The sequence below is a fragment of the Pimephales promelas genome, chromosome 12 (genome assembly GCF_988280905.1).
Source record: "Pimephales promelas chromosome 12, fPimPro1.hap1.1, whole genome shotgun sequence".
NCBI lineage: Eukaryota > Metazoa > Chordata > Actinopteri > Cypriniformes > Leuciscidae > Pimephales > Pimephales promelas.
This window is the reverse complement of record NC_142780.1, coordinates 36,869,469-36,892,700: the sequence shown is the minus strand read 5'-3', so window position 1 is coordinate 36,892,700 and position 23,232 is coordinate 36,869,469. Positions and strand designations below refer to the sequence as shown.

Here is a 23,232-nt window from a genome sequence, read left to right as displayed (position 1 = left end):
GTGATTGGTTGAGAGCTGGCGTGTGTGATTGGTTGAGAGCTGGTGTGTGTGATTGGTCGAGAGCTGGCGTGTGTGATTGGTTGAGAGCTGGTGTGTGTGATTGGTTGAGAGCTGGCGTGTGTGATTGGTCGAGAGCTGGTGTGTGTGATTGGTTGAGAGCTGGTGTGTGTGATTGGTTGAGAGCTGGTGTGTGTGATTGGTCGAGAGCTGGTGTGTGTGATTGGTTGAGAGCTGGTGTGTGTGATTGGTTGAGAGCTGGCGTGTGTGATTGGTTGAGAGCTGGCGTGTGTGATTGGTCGAGAGCTGGTGTGTGTGATTGGTTGTGACGCACCTGCACCACAGAGCTGGTGTGTGTGTCGCTGGGATCCAGACACACGTCCCCCGACCAGGCGTTGTCTCCACACACACGCACACACACCTCCGTCAGCTCTGCGTCCTCCAGCACGAACGAGGCCGGTTTGCAGTGCGGCTCCAGACGGGCGACGCGCTCCTGTCCCTCGTGACCCTCATGACCCTCGTGACCCCTGTGGTACTGCACAAGCCGCAGCTCGATCGACTGATGCAGGAAACTGCACATCACCTGCCGGCCGCAGATGATCACCTGACAGAGAGAGAGAGAGAGAGACGCTCCAGGTCACATGACACTGACTGATTTAATACGTGGGAATGTCTTTGTGTGTTTGTGTGTGAGGGATTGTGTGTGTACCTGTTTCTGGACTCCGCTGAGCTGCTTGACCCTGATGATGAGTGAGGCCGTCTGTCCTTTATGCTGGATGGTTCTCAGCAAGTTCCCCACCTCGTCCACACTGAAGGCTTCGGCCCAGCGCCAGTTTCCCCAGCCCTCAATGCAGATGTGCAGCAGCTGAAACACACAGTCATGCGTCACCGAAAGCAAATCACCTGGAGACCACTACGATCCACCGTTAATATTTTTTAGTGGCCAGGCAGTTTCTTCTTATAAAACAATTTTAGGGGGAGTTATTATTCTTTTTTTGGATAGAATTTTTTTTTCGGGCTGCACAATATCACCATATTGTATTTTTGTCATATATTGTTCTTTTTGTCTCATATTACTATGCTAATAATACTTTTGGTTCTGTAAAATAAAAACAAGTATTTACATAAGAGAATCATGATCACACACACACACACTGCAGGATCCGGGCCGTATCCAGATCAGATGGAGGACCTGCGCCTGGACACGACCACAACACATGATGTAGTCAGCCGGATCCGGGTCAGCAGAGACTGTGTGATCTAGACTCTCGCCTGTAAAGCCTCATCGACACGACAGCCATCGGCACTGATCCTCAACAAACCCGTCTCCACAGCGGCGTGACTCGGATCTTTAACCAGAGGCAACTGGACAATAGTCTGAGTGTTCTGATCCAATCTGACCTCTGACCTGTAACGCTCCTGAATCACGATCACACACTGTGGGAGAACTGAGCGACTGAGTCTGGTTTCTCCATTCTGAGTTTGGGTTCCTCCACTGTGGCCTTTGCTTTGGGCTGCTCAGTTGGAGACATTTAATATCCAGCAATATTATTGATCTCCTGCACTGACAGCATTATATGAGAACTGAACTGAGCTGGACGATGACATCACGCTCTTCTCCAGAGCGCCTACAGATATATAAATCAACTAAATTAAGAACTTTATGACAAAAACCAAGCATCACTGAACTTAAGTCATAAAGATGACTTGACACTCACACACACTCAGTGACGCTGATCCAACACATTTGAAATCATTAGAACCTGATATTCAAATCAAGCTCAGAAATACTCACGAGAGTGTGTGTGTGTGTGTTCGTGCTGATTTAACTGTTGGCAGTGTGAACTCTTGTTTATCATTCCTACGAAGCGTTCATGAATCGGGTCAGAGTGAGATCACACTGACACTCTGAACTGCACTGAGTGTTACTCAAACTGTAAAGTAAAACAAATTAGTGTGCGGGTCGAAGCGATCGGTGACCGCGGTCAGGCCTGATCCTGCGCTTCCCGGCCGTTTGAAGCCGGATTCCCTTACGAAAACACTGCCAATCAAAGGCTGAAGTCAATTTGAGCAGCTCTTCCTCCTACAGAGGCTGGTGAGAGGAAATGACATCATGCCTCAGATCTCTGCGCTGTGACTCATCAGGAAGCAGCGGCTCGACCCCTTTATTTGCACAACAGCCCTTTTCCAGCGCGACCTTCAAGAGACGCCAAAACAGCGGCTCGCGCTCATCAAAGCAGCCGCACACGTGTTCCCGCTCATCCAACGCAACCGGACATGAGCTGAACACACACACACACACACACACACACACGCGCATCATGTGGAGGAACCAGATCTTCACATCACCATGGAAACCAGCGCAAACATGCCATTCGCTCTCACACCCATCCACACCAGCGGCCGCAACTCAACCGGGAAATTATGGATGTGTGGCTATAATTGCGACGGGCCGCCAGGGGCTCGTTCACACGACGCATGACATCATCACGGCCCGAAGGAGTGTGTTTCTGTGTCCAAACAGCAAGTGTGTGAAAGAGGCATGAGGACCAGCAAGATTTATGCTTTATCTGTGTGCGAGCGTGTGTACTGCGACAATTAGCTGTGTGTGTGTGTGTGTGTGTGTGTGTTAGGGTTTGGCAGCAGCTACTGTGATGCTGTAGCTACGCCCCCCCCCCCCCACAGGAACAGACAGGAAGTGGAATATCCACCCAGATTCAGTCCAGATTGGTGCTAATGGTCTCCATACTGGCGTCCGCAGCCCTGAAGTCATTCGCATGCCACACGAGTCCCGGCGGAGACGCCGCGCAGGCAACGCCCCTCACCGCAGTGCACTGTGGGAAAACAGCCTGAGCGTTTACTGACTCAAAACACTGGCGTAATAAAAACCATCCGTCTCAAACGGCACAGATTAAAACAAGAGCAGCTTCATCAGGACTCGAACCCACAGAGAACAGCAGCGCGTCACAGCGGCCGGACAAACACCCTCGGCCCGCCGGACCACGAGACCCTGCGGCGCACACACACACACACACACACACACACACACACACACACACACACACACACACACAGACAGAGACGCGGCTGCTGCGGTGTCTGAGAGACACATTCAGACTGAAGCCGCAGGAACAGGAAACAAACAGAAAAGATACAGACACACATTGTGTTCAAGGAGAGGGAAAAACCCACAAGTGTCTAGTGCTGTGTGTGTGTGTGTGTGTGTGTGTGTGTGTGTGGGGCACAATAGTTGCTGTTTACATTCAAGCATTACCTCTCACACACACACACACTCTCTCACACACAGATCACTAAAATTGACATTAAAGAGGTGTGTGAGCTCGCAAGTACGATGTCAGGCACAGTAGTTTGCTGTTGGCAGGAGTCATGAGATCAGTCGACTCTCCTCACTCGATGTGGTCCGCAGAATAACACAGAACTCAAGGACAATGGGTTATATGCACGCATAAGTTCCGCATTTGACGTAAGGATGCTCGTCCATTTCCGGTTGTGTAGATTTAAGCGGAGGAGAACCGAGGAAAACGGGATTATGGCAGAGTCTTCAAAATTTACTGTCCTCCCGTCTTTGAAACGAAACGTTCATACGTTTAGATGTAATTTTATATATAGTTATATTTATTTAATATAATTTTAAAAAGAAGCATAAACACAACGAGGGGTGTCTGTTTTATCTGTTTTTGTGACTAACGTTTCTTTATTATAACCATGGAGTATAAAATTCAATATAAATTCTCTGTATTGCATTGGACTCTATGATCGGCGGAAGTTATCGAGCATCCCTAATGCCTTACCGGAAATACCGCCGTGCATAGAGCCCATAGGAAAAGTATTTGGGGCAAGCCTGACCCGTCGAAGAGATGGTGTTCGTCCGTCCTGGGCTGGTGCTGCTCTTCTCTAGTACTACAGCTCATAGTCTTGAGCCCTATTCGCACAGGATTAGTGTTATCTGGGGAGCTTGTGTGAATTTGAAATCACCCCCCCCCCCCTCCCACACACACACACATCTGAATTTCGTAGGGCTGAAGTCAAATCCTTAGTCGAACATTAGATCTCCATCTAATCATTGTCACCAGGTAATACTTCTCCTGTCTACTAGCTGTGTCACGTCACCCAGGTCAGATATATCCCTTCACCACGACTCTTCATTGCTTTATTATGATCATTGCCGATGGCTGTCGCGCCGCATCATGTGTGACGGTCGTGTCGAGGCGCAGGTCCTCCATCTGATCTGGATGCGGCCCGGATCCGGCTGACTACATCATGTGTAATTGAACTGTTAATGCAGCGTAATGTTTTTATAATTCACTTTCTGTAGTGAATAACTGAATGGGGTTTGAGTCTTTCCACCAGTATAACTCTGTCATATCCACTGGCTCGCCTTCATCATTTAACATGGAAATATTTCGAATATTGTGAGAAAGTTTTCTTGATCAACAATTGCTCACAAAATGATGGACAGAGATTTAGATTTTGCACGTGTCATTCCCAGTGATGAAATCGAGTAAATCATTAAAAAGTACACTGTGTGTGTGTGTGTGTGTGTGTGTGTGTGTGTGTGTGTGTGATCTTGATACCACTCTTTCACTTGAAAGTCACATTTCTAGCATCTGTAAAACCTTGACACACACACACACACAATGTTTCTCTCTCTCTCACACACACACACACACACACCTGTGGGGATTTGTGTGTTCTCCAGCTGTACTGGTGGCTCTGGTTGCTCTGTAACAGGATGTTCTCGTCTGTGTCGACCTGTCCGAAGCGCAGCACTTCCTGTGTGTCGTTACAGATGATGTAATGGCAGAACACCACCTCCTCAGCGCCCGACACACCGTTCTGAAACACACACACACAACAGATCAGTCATTCCTCCTGCGAACATCTCTTTGACGGCCCGCAGGACACAAGAACCCCCGCGTGCGAGAGTGTGTGTGTGTGTGTGTGTGTGTGTGTGTGTGAGACGCGTTCACACTGCAGTCTGTCTGCTGGTGTGAGACTGGTTTGATGAAAGTCCAGTTCCTGTGCAGGGCTGACCTCTGACCCGCTACTGGTAATGTACATCATCTCATGACAGTCTCAAGCCTTTAAAATTGCTGCTCATCCCACCAGAGTGTGTTCACACACACACACACACACACACTCTCTCTCTCATACACGCGCTACAGGAAACACATCAGCAGCGCCTCCAAACTCTGAGTCAGAGCAACATTTCCCATCATCCTCTCCTCTCCCACTGAGTGGATGAGCTGTTGTTAGTCGTGTGTGTGTGTGTGTTTTATAGAGAAACACAGTAACACTCACAGGCAGACACCGTAATCCTCGCACATTTACACAGTCACGTGATACAGCGATGAAAGAGTCTCTGACTGTCAATCACATATAAACACACCCAGTAAACGCACTGAACTCTGGGACAGATCACATTAAACAGCTCTTTAATTCTGCTCCACAATCTCTGTCTGAGCACATGTGACTGTCTGTCAGGACGCTCCAGCACGTGTGTGTGTGTGTGTAGTCATTGAGTCAGTGTTGACTGCATGTAAATGCGAGTGTGTGTTCATTACTGCAGCTTTCACTCGTCTCACAGGTCTGCATGCGAACGACACACACTCCAACACACTCGTGCTTAAACTACAACAAGTGCTTCTTTTGTACTTCAACAGATCCACACACTTATTCAGCTGCCTGGCCAGAAGGAGTTTTCCCATCAGGAGTTTTAAGAGTTTATACAGCATGAAACAAACCAACCAGGAGGAGAATCACAACATTATAAACAAAAAGGTTTTTTTTTTTTTATCTGAAAAAAAAAAAATCTGACTTAAAAAGACGTAACGGCTTTAATGAAGCACAGAATTATAATTTGCGAATGACCCCATCAAATTAAAAACGATACATTATTATAAAACCATAGATTTAAATATGTTGACTACGTATATATCCAAACAGTGTGTATTATGTTTACTGCAAGATATGAATATATAGAAAAATATTTCAGTATTTTTGAGACTTGATTGCATCATTCGCTGTGCTTCATGGGAACGGGCGGGGCTAATGCAGCATCAATTGCTCGCCGTGATTCACTGATTGGTGGAGATTTCTCTGCAGAATCATGGGACTTGCACTGTTAAATGTCATTATTTAAACTTAAGTAGAAAAAATGTGCCATGACGGCTTCAACAGAAGCATAAACCATCAATCAACAACCTGTGTGTGTGTGTGTGTGTGTGTGCTGTAATCACCGCTTTTACCGACACAGAACAGGTGAGACGTGAAACCCAGTAACTGTGTTCTGGTGAGTGTTTCTCTGAGAGCATGTTATAAAATAAGCCAATCAGAATTCGCTCCTTCTGCTGTATGAAGAGGATCTTATTATAATAATCTGCACGTTCACACACACACAAACACACACACACACACACATTGGGTTGGGCGACGCCAACAGAGCCCAGTTGTAACGCACTGGAGAAGATCCAGCTGAGCCTGAAACTGTTCTGAGGTCAGCACAGACGACACTGAACACTATTAAGCAGAACATGTGACCAGCGCTGTCTTATAAACACTGTCTCAGGAACTGTGGACACTTGTGGAAGAGTTCAACATGATGATGAGATGATCAGTGTGACTCCACAACAACTACACAAACGTCTCCGCTAACATTCAGAAGTGTGTAACAGTGCAGCTCTCCCTGAGTCTCTCCGGAAGGCGGAGCTAAAGCTGCTGTTACTCCTGATCCTGGATCAGTCAGATCCGCCTGTGCTGTTATTGCCGGAGTCTCTGGAGCTCGAGTGAAGGCCCCGCCCTCTTCTGGACGGAGGCGCAGCTAAAATCCTTTTGCATTTAAAGGGACACAAACACAAAAACAGTGTGTTTTTGCTCACACCCTAAAAGGGGCGAATTTGACGAGCTGTAATGAATGACCTGGTATTTTGAGCTGAAATTTCACAGATGCATAGATTTATATTATATCTTGTTAAAAGGGGTTTAATGCGTCACCTTTAAAAATCAGTTTGACTATGAACATGATTTTGACTTCAGGAAGGGTTAATGATCATCAGGACTCGCCAGAACCGTCTCACTCTCACCTGTCTCCAGGCCTGCAGCGCGCGGTCCAGTGTGTGTACGGCGTACTGGCCGACGGCGGCCCTCAGCGGCTGCAGCGTGGCGTCGCAGTGCAGCGCGTGGCGAGCGCGTGTGTGTGTGTGTGTGGCATGTCCCTGCAGGCCGACGGGCTGAAGGACGGGCAGGAGCGTGAGGTTTCGGTACTCCAGCAGCCGGCAGCTCAGCGTGGACGAGAAGCTGAGCTCGTGACAGCACTGAGACACGTCGCTCCACTGACGCACAAACACACACGGCTCACGCACACACACCACCGCAAACTCCTGATCCTGAGGCAACTTCCTGTCTGGGAGGAAGGGGCGGAGCTTCTGGCACGGCGCTGCAAAAGAGTCAAATTAAAGAACAGAAAAAATCAGTACAAAGTGTTTAAGTTTTTATTTTGATTGTTTTTATTTTTAAATTCTTCATTTTAATTTGACATTTATGTGACTGAATTCATTTTTAGTATGTGTTATTTTTACATTTTTAATTATTTAATTTGACATTTTTATAATTTAATTAATAATTAGCTTTTCATCAACTCATGAGTTTGTGAAATCCTGACTTAAACTAACTCACACACACTCACTCGCACAAACACACACACGCACAAAAACACACACACATAGACACTCTCACACGCACAAAAACACACACACAAAACAAACAAAAAACACACACACACACAGACACATTCTCACACTCACTCACTCACACACTATCTCACTCAATCACACACACACACACACACACACACAGTCTCTTTCTCTCTCTCTCACACACACACATGCACATACGCGCACAAAAACACACACTCACATAGTCTCTCTCTCTCTCACATACACGCACACAAAAGCACACACACACACAGTCTCACACACACCTGTGCCCAGCTGGTCCAGGTTGTGACAGAAGTGCAGCTCCAGGTAGGCCAGTCGTAAGGAAACACCGACTGACGGCACGAACCACGGCGCGAAACAGGAGTCGACTCGCGTACATGCGGCCAGAGCGGTGGGACACACCAGCTGCTCACAGGGCACCTGGGACCCGGACTCACTGTCCGAACTACACACACACACACACACACGATTACACACGCCTCTAAAACACACACTCTCACATAAAAAACACTCACCTCTCGTCTCCACCATCACTGGTGCTGTTGAGCACCACCCTCCAGAGGTCAGAGGTCACCAGATCAGTCTGGTGTGTGTTGGGGGTCAGAGTGGGCAGGGTCAGCTCACACGCGCTGCTCTCTGATAGGCTGAACTCTCTATACGGCACAAACTCTTGCTGCAGCTCGTCCCAGTACTCCAGACTGCACGGCACCTACACACACATGATCAAAAGGACTGAAGCTTCATCAGGCGAATGAAACACTCATCATCATCATCATCATGAGAAGCTGCAAGGGAACACCGGAACCTGGTGTGTGTTCCTGTCTTCAGGTCACAGACGCTCTTCTAACACAAATACAGTGTTTGTCCGAATAAAACTGAGAAAAAACACAAACTGAGAGACTTTCATAAGTGTCATGAATGTATGACACTGGACAAAAGAAATCTGTTCCTCTTACAGTTTTTTTACAATTGCTAACACACTAAAATGACATGCACAGCACAACTAGACAACTAGAGCAACTAATGCAGTTAGAGCAACAAATGCACCCGCAGCACTAATGCAGTGTTCACCCGCAGCACTAATGCAGTGTTCACCCGCAGCACCAATGCAGTGTTCACCCGCAGCACTAATGCAGTGTTCACCTGTGTTCACCTGCAGCACTAATGCAGTGTTCACCTGCAGCACTAATGCAGTGTTCACCCGCAGCACTAATGCAGTGTTCACCCGCAGCACTAATGCAGTGTTCACCTGTGTTCACCTGCAGCACTAATGCAGTGTTCACCTGCAGCACTAATGCAGTGTTCACCTGCAGCACTAATGCAGTGTTCACCCGCAGCACCAATGCAGTGTTCACCCGCAGCACTAATGCAGTGTTCACCTGTGTTCACCTGCAGCACTAATGCAGTGTTCACCTGCAGCACTAATGCAGTGTTCACCTGCAGCACTAATGCAGTGTTCACCCGCAGCACCAATGCAGTGTTCACCCGCAGCACTAATGCAGTGTTCACCCGCAGCACTAATGCAGTGTTCACCCGCAGCACTAATGCAGTGTTCACCCGCAGCACTAATGCAGTGTTCACCTGCAGCACTAATGCAGTGTTCACCTGCAGCACTAATGCAGTGTTCACCCGCAGCACTAATGCAGTGTTCACCCGCAGCACTAATGCAGTGTTCACCCGCAGCACTAATGCAGTGTTCACCCGCAGCACTAATGCAGTGTTCACCCGCAGCACTAATGCAGTGTTCACCCGCAGCACTAATGCAGTGTTCACCCGCAGCACTAATGCAGTGTTCACCTGCAGCACTAATGCAGTGTTCACCTGTGTTCACCTGCAGCACTAATGCAGTGTTCACCTGTGTTCACCTGCAGCACTAATGCAGTGTTCACCCGCAGCACTAATGCAGTGTTCACCCGCAGCACTAATGCAGTGTTCACCTGTGTTCACCTGCAGCACTAATGCAGTGTTCACCCGCAGCACCAATGCAGTGTTCACCTGCAGCACTAATGCAGTGTTCACCAGTGTTCACCTGTGTTCACCTGCAGCACTAATGCAGTGTTCACCTGTGTTCACCTGCAGCACTAATGCAGTGTTCACCCGCAGCACTAATGCAGTGTTCACCCGCAGCACTAAATAATGCAGTGTTCACCTGTGTTCACCCGCAGCACTAATGCAGTGTTCACCCGCAGCACTAATGCAGTGTTCACCTGCAGCACTAATGCAGTGTTCACCTGTGTTCACCTGCAGCACTAATGCAGTGTTCACCTGTGTTCACCTGCAGCACTAATGCAGTGTTCACCCGCAGCACTAATGCAGTGTTCACCCGCAGCACTAATGCAGTGTTCACCTGTGTTCACCTGCAGCACTAATGCAGTGTTCACCCGCAGCACCAATGCAGTGTTCACCTGCAGCACTAATGCAGTGTTCACCAGTGTTCACCTGTGTTCACCTGCAGCACTAATGCAGTGTTCACCTGTGTTCACCTGCAGCACTAATGCAGTGTTCACCCGCAGCACTAATGCAGTGTTCACCCGCAGCACTAATGCAGTGTTCACCTGTGTTCACCTGCAGCACTAATGCAGTGTTCACCCGCAGCACCAATGCAGTGTTCACCTGCAGCACTAATGCAGTGTTCACCTGTGTTCACCTGCAGCACTAATGCAGTGTTCACCCGCAGCACCAATGCAGTGTTCACCCGCAGCACTAATGCAGTGTTCACCCGCAGCACTAATGCAGTGTTCACCCGCAGCACTAATGCAGTGTTCACCCGCAGCACTAATGCAGTGTTCACCCGCAGCACTAATGCAGTGTTCACCCGCAGCACTAATGCAGTGTTCACCCGCAGCACTAATGCAGTGTTCACCTGCAGCACTAATGCAGTGTTCACCTGCAGCACTAATGCAGTGTTCACCCGCAGCACTAATGCAGTGTTCACCCGCAGCACTAATGCAGTGTTCACCCGCAGCACTAATGCAGTGTTCACCCGCAGCACTAATGCAGTGTTCACCCGCAGCACTAATGCAGTGTTCACCTGCAGCACTAATGCAGTGTTCACCTGTGTTCACCTGCAGCACTATTGCAGTGTTCACCCGCAGCACTAATGCAGTGTTCACCTGCAGCACTAATGCAGTGTTTACCTACAGCACTAATGCAGTGTTCACCCGCAGCACTAATGCAGTGTTCACCTGCAGCACTAATGCAGTGTTCACCTGCAGCACTAATGCAGTGTTCACCTGCAGCACTAATGCAGTGTTCACCTGTGTTCACCCGCAGCACTAATGCAGTGTTCACCCGCAGCACTAATGCAGTGTTTACCTACAGCACTAATGCAGTGTTCACCCGCAGCACTAATGCAGTGTTCACCCGCAGCACTAATGCAGTGTTCACCTGCAGCACTAATGCAGTGTTCACCCGCAGCACTAATGCAGTGTTCACCCGCAGCACTGATGCAGTGTTCACCTGCAGTACGTCTCCGAGATCGGCCGTGCTGATGTCCGGGTCGTCGGTGGTGTTGAATGGAACAGGTGTGATTCTGAGAAACGTGATCACACGTGGTTCAGGATATCGCCACAGCATCACGCCCGAAGACTCCTCCGTCTCCCTCCAGAACACCACCTCATGAGGCGACGGCAGCTTCTGGCACGCTGAGAGACGGGCAGACAGATGTCATCAAACACACACTTATGAAAGTTTATGAAGCTGTAACACATGTGTGCGCGTGATACCTGAGTCCTGGATGTACTGGAAGAGGCCTGTGCGCAGGTCATCAGATGAGTGTTCTGATTGGGCAGGGGGAGGGGTGGGAGGGGGAGTAGAGAGGAGGGGCTTATCGCTTGACTCCGCCTCTGTTCTGCTAATCTGCTTCCAGTAATTCTGCAGCTCCTCTTGAATCTCAGACAAACAGTTAAACTGCTGCTGCCCCCAAAATACCTGTGACAGACAGACGACAGACAGACAGACGACAGACAGACGGACAGACGACAGACAGACAGACAGACAGACAACAGACAGACGGACAGACGACAGACAGACAGACAGACAGACGGACAGACGACAGACAGACAGACGGACAGACGACAGACAGACAGACAGACAGACAGACAGACGACAGACAGACAGACAGACAGACGGACAGACGACAGACAGACAGACGGACAGATGTACAGAAAGTTACCTGTGAGGGTTAGTGTGTGGGTTAGGTTTATGTAACACAATTTATGCAATTTCTCCAGTTAGATAGCTACATAAGTGTGTGTTTGTGTGTGTGTGTGCGTGTGCGTGTGTGTGTGAGTGCTTGGCCTGAATCCGCTGGAATCTCTGACTCAGAATGATTCTGACTAATGGTCTCTGACTAACAGTGAACAGGAACATTAGGGGATTTCTGCGTGTTCAGCGGCCACACTCTGAGTTTACGGAGACGAGCACATGTTGTGTTCAACAGAACGGCATGCAGGACACACACGTGTGGAGAGAGAGAGGACATGCAAACAGAAGCATGTCCTGTTACCTGCAGAAGTCCTCCCTTCATGTCAATCAGCACTCTCGGGGGTCCAGGTGAGTCGGGGGCGGAGCTTCCGCTGTGTCTGCACCAATGAGCTTCCAGATCCCCACTGCAGGAAAACGGTCCCACAAACACAGAGCTTCGGTCCTTCAGACCCGTTCGCACCAACACGTCCTCACACTGAACCGACAGACGGACCTCCTTAAACCCGTCTGGAGAGAGAACAGCGACACACAGAGATCTAAACTCTTAAAGCAGCACAACCACACAGGGGTCATGTGTGTGTGACTGCTGTCCTTCACGTGAGTGTGTATCTGCTGTCCGTGACCCGGTGTGTGAGTGTGTTGCAGACAGGACACACAAGATTCACTTCCACTTATGGATAGTTGACGGACACACACACACGACTCCCAGGGCCGGATTAAGAGTTCAGGGGCCCCTGGGCACAATGTCTTGTAGGCCCCCTCTTAAGCAGGCCAAATGTATATTTTGTCTAAGGACATTTTAATACGACATTTACAGTTTTACTGACTTAAAATGAACTTTGTTGTACTAGGCTGAATGTTCATAAATGGTTGTTCTATCCCATATGAATTTGTAAAAGTATGTTGGGTGGACCCTTAATAGCATTTACAGTGTTACTGATTTACTGTTCCTCTAGGGGGGTTCGGGGGCATGCTCCCCCGCAAGAACATTTTGTACATTTTAAGGTTAAATGCATCAATCTCGTGCTCTCTGAGAGATCAAAATTAAGAGCTTCAACCCATGAACTGCTCATTGAACAAAGAAAACGCATTGATTTGTAGCAGGACAATAAACAGGGCTCAAACAGCTTTTTAGTTATGAGAGTCTCAGTCTACATTACATTATCAATGGAGTTGATGCCAAACAATTATTATAATAATGTAATAATGATTTATCTAATTATTCCTATGACGTAAAATCCATAGCCTATAGCCTATTAAATGTACTATGTAAATGAAAATGAATATTTCAAAACTATATTTTAGTCTACATTACACTATAATATAGGAACATTAAAATGCATTTGTCCTTATTTCTTCACTTGCAAGGAATAAACCCTTGAGCTTGTATTTAGGAGAAAACACCAGATGACCATCCTGATCGAGTGAGCAAAGTGCACACTTTTCTTTAATTCACCCAGCACTGATGCCTATTCTTAAAGTCTTGTGCTGTTTTATAAGGGCAAAAAGCCATATCATGGTTTCGATTTTAGTTCGTTGGCAAAATATAACGCTAGAGACGAATGTTAGGTAGGGTTAGGTTTATGTTTATGTTAGGTTATACATTTTACATCTCATATGTGTTGGGAAAAGGGAGAAGAGACTTCGGCAAAAGGCGGATTCGAACTCGGGTCGAGCGCATCAATTGCTGATTCACGCGCTTCGGTCTCTACGCCCTACGCCACTTTAGATGAAACGTGACGGGCGGCTTTTATCAAAAAAGACAGGCACTTAGTGCAAACATACTTCCGTTTTATCAAACCGGCCCTCGCGGCCTCGAAACACTACCGGCCCACCGGGGAAACTCCCGACCATTCCGACTGCCACTCCGCCGCTGCCCAGGGCCCCTCAGATGCCCTAATGGTTAATCCGGCCACGACGACTCCATCTGGCACACTCTCTGTGGCTCATCTGTGGCTCAGTGATCGACAGGAGAGATTTAGGAGTGTGTGGTTTCGGTCTGGCAGCAGCACGACACGTCATAAATAACAGTGAACACACACTTCCACACGCACTCGCAGTCACACACACTTGCACACGCACAGTCAGTTCAGTTCAGTCTTTATTGTCCTAACCAGGGAAACTTGATTTGCAGTAGGGTTAAAAAACAAACATACATGAGACACAAACCGCCGTTATACACAACCGTTTTCTGTTCGTCTAAAAGTACTCAATAGTTTAACGGTCGCCTCAACACTCCACTGTTTAGAGCAGCAGCTGAAGCTCAGCACAGGTTTAGGGCATTAACAGCCGCGAGTGCAAAGGAAAACTTGTATCTGTTGGTTTTTATTCTGGGCCGTCTGTCTCGTCTCCCGGAGGGTGGACAGGCCAGCGATGAGCCGTACATATAACCTGTGTTTTATAGATGTCTGCCAAGGAAAGATGTTTAGTTCCAATTATTTTGCTGGCTACCTTAACAATGTTAGACATTTTATTTTTGCTCCGCACCATAAGATTCCCATCCCAATCTATACAACAAAAAGTTCAAATTGATTCAATAAAAGATTTATAAAACAGAGTCAGAGTAAGTTTTGGTCACACACACACACACACTAACGCACTCACACACACACTCACTCGCTCACTCAAACACACTTGCAAATCACACACACACACACACACACACACACACAAACGCACTTGCAAATCACACACACACACACTCAAACGCACTTGCAAATCACACACACACACACACTCAAACGCACTTGCAAATCACACACACACACTCTTGCACGCACTTTTATAGTCACACACATTCACACGCACTTGTACACTCACACTGTCACACATGCTCACCCACACACACTTGCTCACACACACACTCGCACACTCATACATATTTCTTAAGTAAACTATATTTACTTTGACATTTTTACAAAGGAGAACATCCTCCTCAGAGTAGTTTCTGTCAGGTTTAGCTCACTTCTGTGCACAAATCTGTCCCTAAAATAAGGTTAAGTATGTACAAACACACACACACGCCGGACTCCAGAGACTCACAGCGCTCTGTTATTTCCACACCAACACTAACGCTCACATCCTCGTCTGCTGTTTACCAGTGTTTGGCCAAACTCTGTGTCGACTGTGTTTAATAAAAGCACATCAAACTCCGGGCGGAGGGAGAGAGAGAGAGAGAGAGAGAGAGAGAGAGAGAGAGAGAGCGAGTCCGTGTGGCTCGAGGCCGTCGCATGTCTCATGCTGCAGTTATGTCCAATCCAGTAAACAAGTGCAAATTGTTGAGGTTTTAATTAAAATTCTTAACAATCACTTTATCTGGAGAAACTCTATGAAGCATCTGTTGAGCAGATGGACGAGCGCACAGAGAGAGAATACACACACACACACACACTTCCCCTGATGTTCACTAGTACCAGTGCTGATGTGATCAAACACACACACACACACTCTCACACACTTCCCCTGATGTTCACTAGTAAGTGCTGATGTGATCAAACAGATACACACACACACACAAAAATAACTGAGGTGTGTTTTTATATTTTTACTCAAATTCTTACCTGATTAAATACTTCAGAGGCATAATTAGTCAAATGTATATTCATAATAAAAGTTAATATGTGCAGCTCCACCTGATGATGCGACGGCAGCCATACTGCGCCAGAACACACACACACACACACACTCTCACGCACACACACACCAGCTCACTGCTGGAGAGGAGAGGAAGGGATGAAGCCAATCAGTGTATAGGGACGATCGGGCGGCCGTCTCGAGACGAGAACAGATCTCTGCCGATGGAGTCAGACAAATAACCCATTCTGACCCTTGACCTTCTTCTTCAATCTTGGCTAAAGAATGGTTAGAAATTTGAATTGGAAAACAAGAATATAATTTTTGGAGTGCCCTTTATCAGAAGATCACAGTAAGCAACTGCATCATGGGAGACTCTTCCGACACCCGATCTGCAACACACACACACACACACACACACACACTCTCACGCACACACACACACACACACACACACACACACAGGGAAGTGCCTCCTCCGCTCAGCCCTGTTATAGGCTCAGAGAGATTAACTGGATTTCCGGTCAGCGTAACTAAAGCAAGCGCTCTGATGATCTGCCGCAGTGCACTGTGGGTAACAGGCCCCGGAGCCTGCGCTGGATTAAAGGCGTAATCAAGAGCAGAAACTGCACTGACCTGCGGGTTTGCCGGCGTTCTTCAGCGCCAGCGCGCCTGTCATGGCCGACACACACACACTCAGACTGGGCCGCGCCGCGTGCGACTCCATCTCCACACACACCACCATCTGCACGGTGCGCAGCGCCATCTTCTGGAAGGGAACCGGCGTCTGCAGGGAGCGCAGCAGAAGATCAGCTGTGGGCGGGGCTTCACTGCAGGAGTGGGTGGAGCCTGGCGGTGTTCTGGGCTGTGATTCGCCATCACTCTCAGGAAAGAGTTTCTTCCAGAAGACTTTGGCCTGCTCGATTTTAGCCAGTGTGGGACTGACCCTCAGCGGCCGACTGACCTCCACCTTTAACTCTGAGAGAGAGAGAGAGAGAGAGAGATGTGTGTGAGGATCAAGAACACACTCACACACACACACACACACTCCCGTCTGAACTCACCTGGTCCACTCAGGAAGTCTCTGACGACCACAGACAGGAGCGGAGGAGGGATTCCTGTGCGACCATCAGCTTCTCCTGCCACCGTCTGCAGCCAGAACACACTGTAGTCCAAGGCCTCAGGGAGAGACTTCCCTGCATCTGAGAGAGAGAGAGTGAGAGTGTGTGTGTGTGTGTGTGTGTGTGTGTGCGTGTGAGTGTGTGTGAGTGTGTGTGTGTGAGTGAGTGTGAGTGTGTGTGAGTGAGTGTGTGTATGAGTGTGTAGATTATTGTAATGCTCTACTGGGTGGTTGCCCTGCTCGCTTAATAAACAAACTTCAGCTGGTCCAAAACGCAGCCGCTCGAGATCTTAATACCAGAACCAGGAAGGATGACCATATTAGCCCGGTTGTGTCCACTGCACTGGCTGCCTATTAAAGATTCAGGACCTGCGGCTGGACACGACCACAACGCATCCCTGAAGGGTCAGCAGAGACTGTGTGATCTAGACTCTCGCCTGTAAAGCCTCATCGACACGACAGCCATCGGCACTGATCCTCAACAAACCCGTCTCCACAGCGGCGTGACTCGGATCTTTAACCAGAGGGAACTGGACAATAGTCTGAATATTCTGATCCAAGCTGACCTCTGACCTCTGACGCTCCTGAATCACGATCACACACTGTGGGAGAACTGAGCGACTGAGTCTGGTTTCTCCATTCTGAGTTTGGGTTCCTCCACTGTGGCCTTTGCTTTGGGCTGCTCAGTTGGAGACATTTAATATCCAGCAATATTATTGATCTCCTGCACTGACAGCATTATATGAGAACTGAACTGAGCTGGACGATGACATCACGCTCTTCTCCAGAGCGCCTACAGATATATAAATCAACTAAATTAAGAACTTTATGACAAAAACCAAGCATCACTGAACTAATTTAAGCTGGACTGTGACGCGATCCTCTTCTAGACACAAACTCTGTTGCATTATGGTCCTGCTATCTCTGTAAAGCTTGTAAAGCGCTATATAAATAAAGGTGACATGACTTGTGTGTGTGTGAGTGTATGTCACTCACCGAGACTCCTGTAGTCATTGGCGGCCCCCTTGAGCGTGAGGTCGAACAGCGAGAGCTCCAGCCGCTGTGTGTGAGTGTGTGTGTGCATGAGGACGGAGGGCTGGTTGAGCTGCAGGAACAGCAGCGGCTGCAGGCGTGAGTCTCGGGCTCCTCTCCGGCCCGGCTGTCTCACCACCGTCACTCCCAGAGCCTGACGCGCAGACGAGCGGCCCGGAGCCGGAACGCCCAGGAGCCCCGGCCACACGCCGGCAGTGCTAGCGCTAGCATTTAACAGGTCGTCAGCGGTCAGCGAGGACAGGCTGCAGTCGCGGGTGGTCTCGTCCTCCGCCACGTTAGCTGCGGGAGGATTTGCTGTTGGAGGGTTAGCCGCGGGAGTGTTAGCCGCGGGCAGCGTCACGTACGTCATCAGAGAGATGCGGCCGGCGGTGAGGAACACGTCGAACGGGACGAAGCGGAGGTTCTTGGTGATGCTGGGCTGCTGCGAAGGCCGGGCGAGCCGGTACTGACCCGCGCCGCTCTGACGCTCCATCTGAACCATCCGCAGGCGGGCGCTGTCGCTGCCGAACCCACTGTCCTGCCCACAGGTGGCGCTGATGCCACACACACTCTCCACCGAGACCGCAGCGGCCTGCGGAGGACGGCCACACACCTGAACACACACACACACAGGTAATATCACAATCTGAACTTATTCATCTGCATATGCACAGAATGTCTCTTAAAGTAACCATGAAAATGTTTTTAATAGAATATTGCTGTATTTATTTATTAAATTATAATTATCATTACTGTTATCATATTGTTACATGTCATGTTCCTGTTAAACTTGAATCAGAATAGCGTCCTCTTGCAGCCTCTCTTCTCTCGTTTCACTCGGATATACGGCACAATAGAGAAGAAAAGACCAGTGCAACCAACAATTTCAGAACTAGTCAGACCAACTAGCAGTCTTAGTTTTCAGATTAGATCAATCTACATTTTTCTTTTACAGACACAAAAAATAATAATGACCAGTTCTAAAGAAAAACTGTAGATGTTCACGCAGAACATGTTTTTCTATGTAAACATGCACTAGAACGTGTTTGAGGTCCTAGACCATTCTAGAAACACAGTACTCAAATTTTAACAAAAACTTTTAAAAAAGTACATTTTTTGCACTTTTTTTGTTCTACTGACCTGCGTCTGTTGTTTTTAACTGCAAAAGTGTTTTCTGTGTGAATGACCTTTAACTACTGAGACGAGTCTAAGTAGTTTATGCAACTGGCCACAGTAATCATAAGCAAACAAACCAACAATTAAAAAATAACAAACAAGCTCAAAATATCTGAGGCACTGCAGTGGGTGGGGCTTCGCTGGATGTATGGCATGAAAATGTGACGTGTTCAGTGACACACACACACACACACACACACACACACACACACACACACACACACACACACACACACACACACACACACAGGGTCAGGTTCAGCTCAGAAACTACACTGAAGCTCATGTGTTCAGAGCTCAGCGCCAGAGAATGTTCTCCTCAAATCTAAGACTCCCTTTGAGGAAAACAAAAGCGTTTAAAGCGCCGCGGCTTCAGTGTTCTGGGAGGATCGCAGTCGCTCAGAGACGAGCATCAAAGCCCAGAGCGCCGAGCTCACAGCGACAGCTCGACCACAGGACCGACACGGGCGGATCTCAGCGGGTCAGTTCTGCAGCATAACTCACTGAGGAGCACACACACATCAGGCCTGCAGGAGCACACACACATCAGGGACCCTGAAAAACGCGCCAGTAAAGTGAAACCGCCCGGGTCTGTCGGATCCGAGGCCGATGAGTCACTGGTGCCGGTTCTGCTGGAAAAACCACTGGGAATCCGGCATCATTTACCCCGCATTCAATGAGCTGAGAATGAACAAGCCTTCCACACGGTGCACTCCAGGGGTCAGCCGCAGGTGACAGACTGCTGACGGAACAAATCAGATCAACATCATGCAAACGCACATCAAACTCACAATCATTCCAGCGTGTCCAAGCTTTTTGAAAACTAAATTCATTTCGATCACTGTAAGGCATTCATTCACCATATTCAATTGCTCGCCCTCATGTCATTCCAAACCTGTGGATCACAGATGGTGATATATTTAGATCTGAGAGCTGTGTGACATAAACTTGGGTTTGTTATCAGCGTTACACCGGACCTTTACAGCCTAGAAAAGAGCAGCGTGAACGTTCTGCTGAACATCTACTTTTGTGTTCCACAGAAGAAAGGGTAAATTATCACTCCTTTAAGAGAAGAGAAACGTAAGATTTCGGAAGCCTGACCATCCTGAGGTCCCGATAGCCATCATCAACTCTATGCTCAGTTTACCAGCGCTTCACCAACAGCCATGTGACCTCGGTGAACCGGGCCTCAAACACACACACACCTCCAATGAGGTCATGACGTCCCTCTCCGGCCTCAAACACACACACGCGCATCTCGTGAGGACATGATGTCTCTTGGGCCTCAAACACAGGCATCTCGTGAGGTCATGACGCCCCTCACGGCCCCGGGGATGCTTGCTTTGGTTACGGCAAGGACAAACAGTCTGTGAGGAGCTCAGGGTGAGCGAGAGGTGAAGAGGAGACGGGCTCCAGGTGTCTCGGAGACCGCAGTCCAGCGCTAGAGTTATTCCCCCGTCCACTGAGGGGTAGGGTCCGCTGGCAGACAATGTTTACAGCGAGACCGACCGGACGAGAGACCACTTCAACTCATTTCATCAGCAGCTCGCTCTAAAACCACAAAACAAAACACTGCGTTACCAGTAAAACACATTCCCATCATCTCCAACGACGACACCACGACCGTCAGCTCCAGCGGCCGCCCGAACGACGACACCACGATCGTCAGCTCCAGCGGGCGCCCGAACGACGACACCACGACCGTCAGCTCCAGCGGCCGCCAGAACGACGACACCACGACCGTCAGCTCCAGCGGCCGCCCGAACGACGACACCACGACCCTCAGCTCCAGCGGCCGCCAGAACGACGACACCACGACCGTCAGCTCCAGCGCATGCCACAACGACGACACCACGACCGTCAGCTCCAGCGGCCGCCAGAACGACGACACCACGACCGTCAGCTCCAGCGGCCGCCAGAACGACGACACCACGACCGTCAGCTCCAGCGGCCGCCAGAACGACGACACCACGACCGTCAGCTCCAGCGGCCGCCAGAACGACAACACCACGACCGTCAGCTCCAGCGGCCGCCAGAACGACGACACCACGACCGTCAGCTCCAGCGGCCGCCAGAACGACGACACCACGACCGTCAGCTCCAGCGGCTGCCAGAACGACGACACCACGACCGTCAGCACCAGCGGCCGCCAGAACGACGACACCACGACCGTCAGCTCCAGCGGCCGCCAGAACGACAACACCACGACCGTCAGCACCAGCGGCCGCCAGAACGACGACACCACGACCGTCAGCTCCAGCGGACGCCAGAACGACGACACCACGACCGTCAGCACCAGCGGCCGCCAGAACGACGACACCACAACCGTCAGCACCAGCGGCCGCCAGAACGACGACACCACGACCGTCAGCTCCAGCGGCCGCCAGAACGACGACACCACGACCGTCAGCTCCAGCGGCCGCCAGAACGACGACACCACGACCGTCAGCACCAGCGGCCGCCAGAACGACGACACCACGACCGTCAGCTCCAGCGGCCGCCAGAACGACGACACCACGACCGTCAGCTCCAGCGGCCGCCAGAACGACGACACCACGACCGTCAGCTCCAGCGGCCGCCCGAACGACGACACCACGACCGTCAGCTCCAGCGGCCGCCCGAACGACGACACCACGACCGTCAGCTCCAGCGGCCGCCCGAACGACGACACCACGACCGTCAGCTCCAGCGGCCGCCGGAACGACGACACCACGACCGTCAGCTCCAGCGGCCGCCAGAACGACGACACCACGACCGTCAGCTCCAGCGGCCGCCTAAACGACGACACCACGACCGTCAGCTCCAGCGGCCGCCGGAACGACGACACCACGACCGTCAGCACCAGCGGCCGGCAGAACGACGACACCACGACCGTCAGCTCCAGCGGCCGCCAGAACGACGACACCACGACCGTCAGCTCCAGCGGCCGCCAGAACGACGACACCACGACCGTCAGCACCAGCGGCCGCCAGAACGACGACACCACGACCGTCAGCTCCAGCGGCCGCCAGAACGACGACACCACGACCGTCAGCTCCAGCGGCCGCCCGAACGACGACACCACGACCGTCAGCTCCAGCGGCCGCCCGAACGACGACACCACGACCGTCAGCTCCAGCGGCCGCCCGAACGACGACACCACGACCGTCAGCTCCAGCGGCCGCCCGAACGACGACACCACGACCGTCAGCTCCAGCGGCCGCCAGAACGACGACACCACGACCGTCAGCTCCAGCGGCCGCCTGAACGACGACACCACGACCGTCAGCTCCAGCGGCCGCCGGAACGACGACACCACGACCGTCAGCACCAGCGGCCGGCAGAACGACGACACCACGACCGTCAGCACCAGCGGCCGCCAGAACGACGACACCACGACCGTCAGCTCCAGCGGCCGCCAGAACGACGACACCACGACCGTCAGCTCCAGCGGCCGCCAGAACGACGACACCACGACCGTCAGCTCCAGCCAAGTGGTCCTCGATGCAGAGCCAAATGGGAGGAGCTGGAGCTCTAGCTCATCCCCTCGCTGGAGCTCCAGCTCCTCCCCTCGCTGGATTTAATGGGGGCCGCGCACACGCAGGTTAACTTCCGAGCACTCCTCATGATTTCAAAAGCAACATATTTCAGCGCCAGGGCGATTTTTATTCAACACAAATAAACAAAATAAATACTCTGTTAGTTAGGAAGAGTTGGCCCTGCATCGAGCACCATCTCATTTTATGTGGCGTGAGAGTCACACACCACCCGAAATCCGATCGTTCAGACTGAGGCATATGTCCCCGTATTTGAATAGGATTTCAAACCACATATGGATGTAGCTTGAAACGGATTTCATGTGCTTTTCTGGGCTGACAATCTGAACGTAGCCTATGTCGGGATAAGAAATAGAAGGAAGAATTCCAGAGAAGCTAGCTCGGTCGGACATTTACCACACATTAACTTTAGTTTGTCAAAATATTGCACTCTTTCTAGACTAGTGTGGGAAGTCACACAACTGGTTTTAGAGTACTGCTTGTTTCCATTTCATTCAAATAGCTTAATGCATAGGCTAGCCTATAACATGAAGGTTGAGTCTATCCAATATTACAGTCAATATTACACTTTAATTTACAATATAAAAAAAAAATACAACTGGCCTATTGGAGTAGCTTATGCTTTTACATTTACGTACAAAAAGGGCAGATTAGGTAAGCTAGTCTTATTTTTTATTTAATGAATTAATCAGATGTTTTATTTACACAATCTTTTTTTAGATTAATTTACAACAAATAACTCGCGTTACTCCAGTGGACAAAATAAACGGGTGCACAGATAGTAAGCTTTCACATTGCCTTTGTCTAGTAATTTACATAATCATATAGCAGACGCTTTTGTCCAAAGCGGCTTTAA

The 23,232-nt window shown here is 49.8% G+C and overlaps 1 protein-coding gene across 5 annotated transcripts in view; it reads right to left on the bottom strand.

Annotated features, from left to right (window-relative positions):
- vps13b (vacuolar protein sorting 13 homolog B) overlaps positions 1–23,232 on the bottom strand; it is a 109,583-nt gene that overhangs the window by 13,514 nt on the left and 72,837 nt on the right. For all 5 annotated transcript variants that reach the window (XM_039688871.2, XM_039688870.2, XM_039688875.2 and 2 more), the window contains exons 34-45: positions 17,629–18,277; positions 16,577–16,714; positions 16,149–16,490; positions 12,241–12,446; positions 11,459–11,663; positions 11,193–11,377; positions 8,249–8,442; positions 7,997–8,178; positions 7,101–7,453; positions 4,693–4,854; positions 707–862; positions 332–601 (exon numbers count right to left, since the gene is read on the bottom strand). In XM_039688871.2, the coding sequence (XP_039544805.2) occupies positions 332–601; positions 707–862; positions 4,693–4,854; positions 7,101–7,453; positions 7,997–8,178; positions 8,249–8,442; positions 11,193–11,377; positions 11,459–11,663; positions 12,241–12,446; positions 16,149–16,490; positions 16,577–16,714; positions 17,629–18,277 (3,042 nt within the window). The remainder of the gene's footprint in view (positions 1–331; positions 602–706; positions 863–4,692; positions 4,855–7,100; positions 7,454–7,996; positions 8,179–8,248; positions 8,443–11,192; positions 11,378–11,458; positions 11,664–12,240; positions 12,447–16,148; positions 16,491–16,576; positions 16,715–17,628; positions 18,278–23,232) is intronic.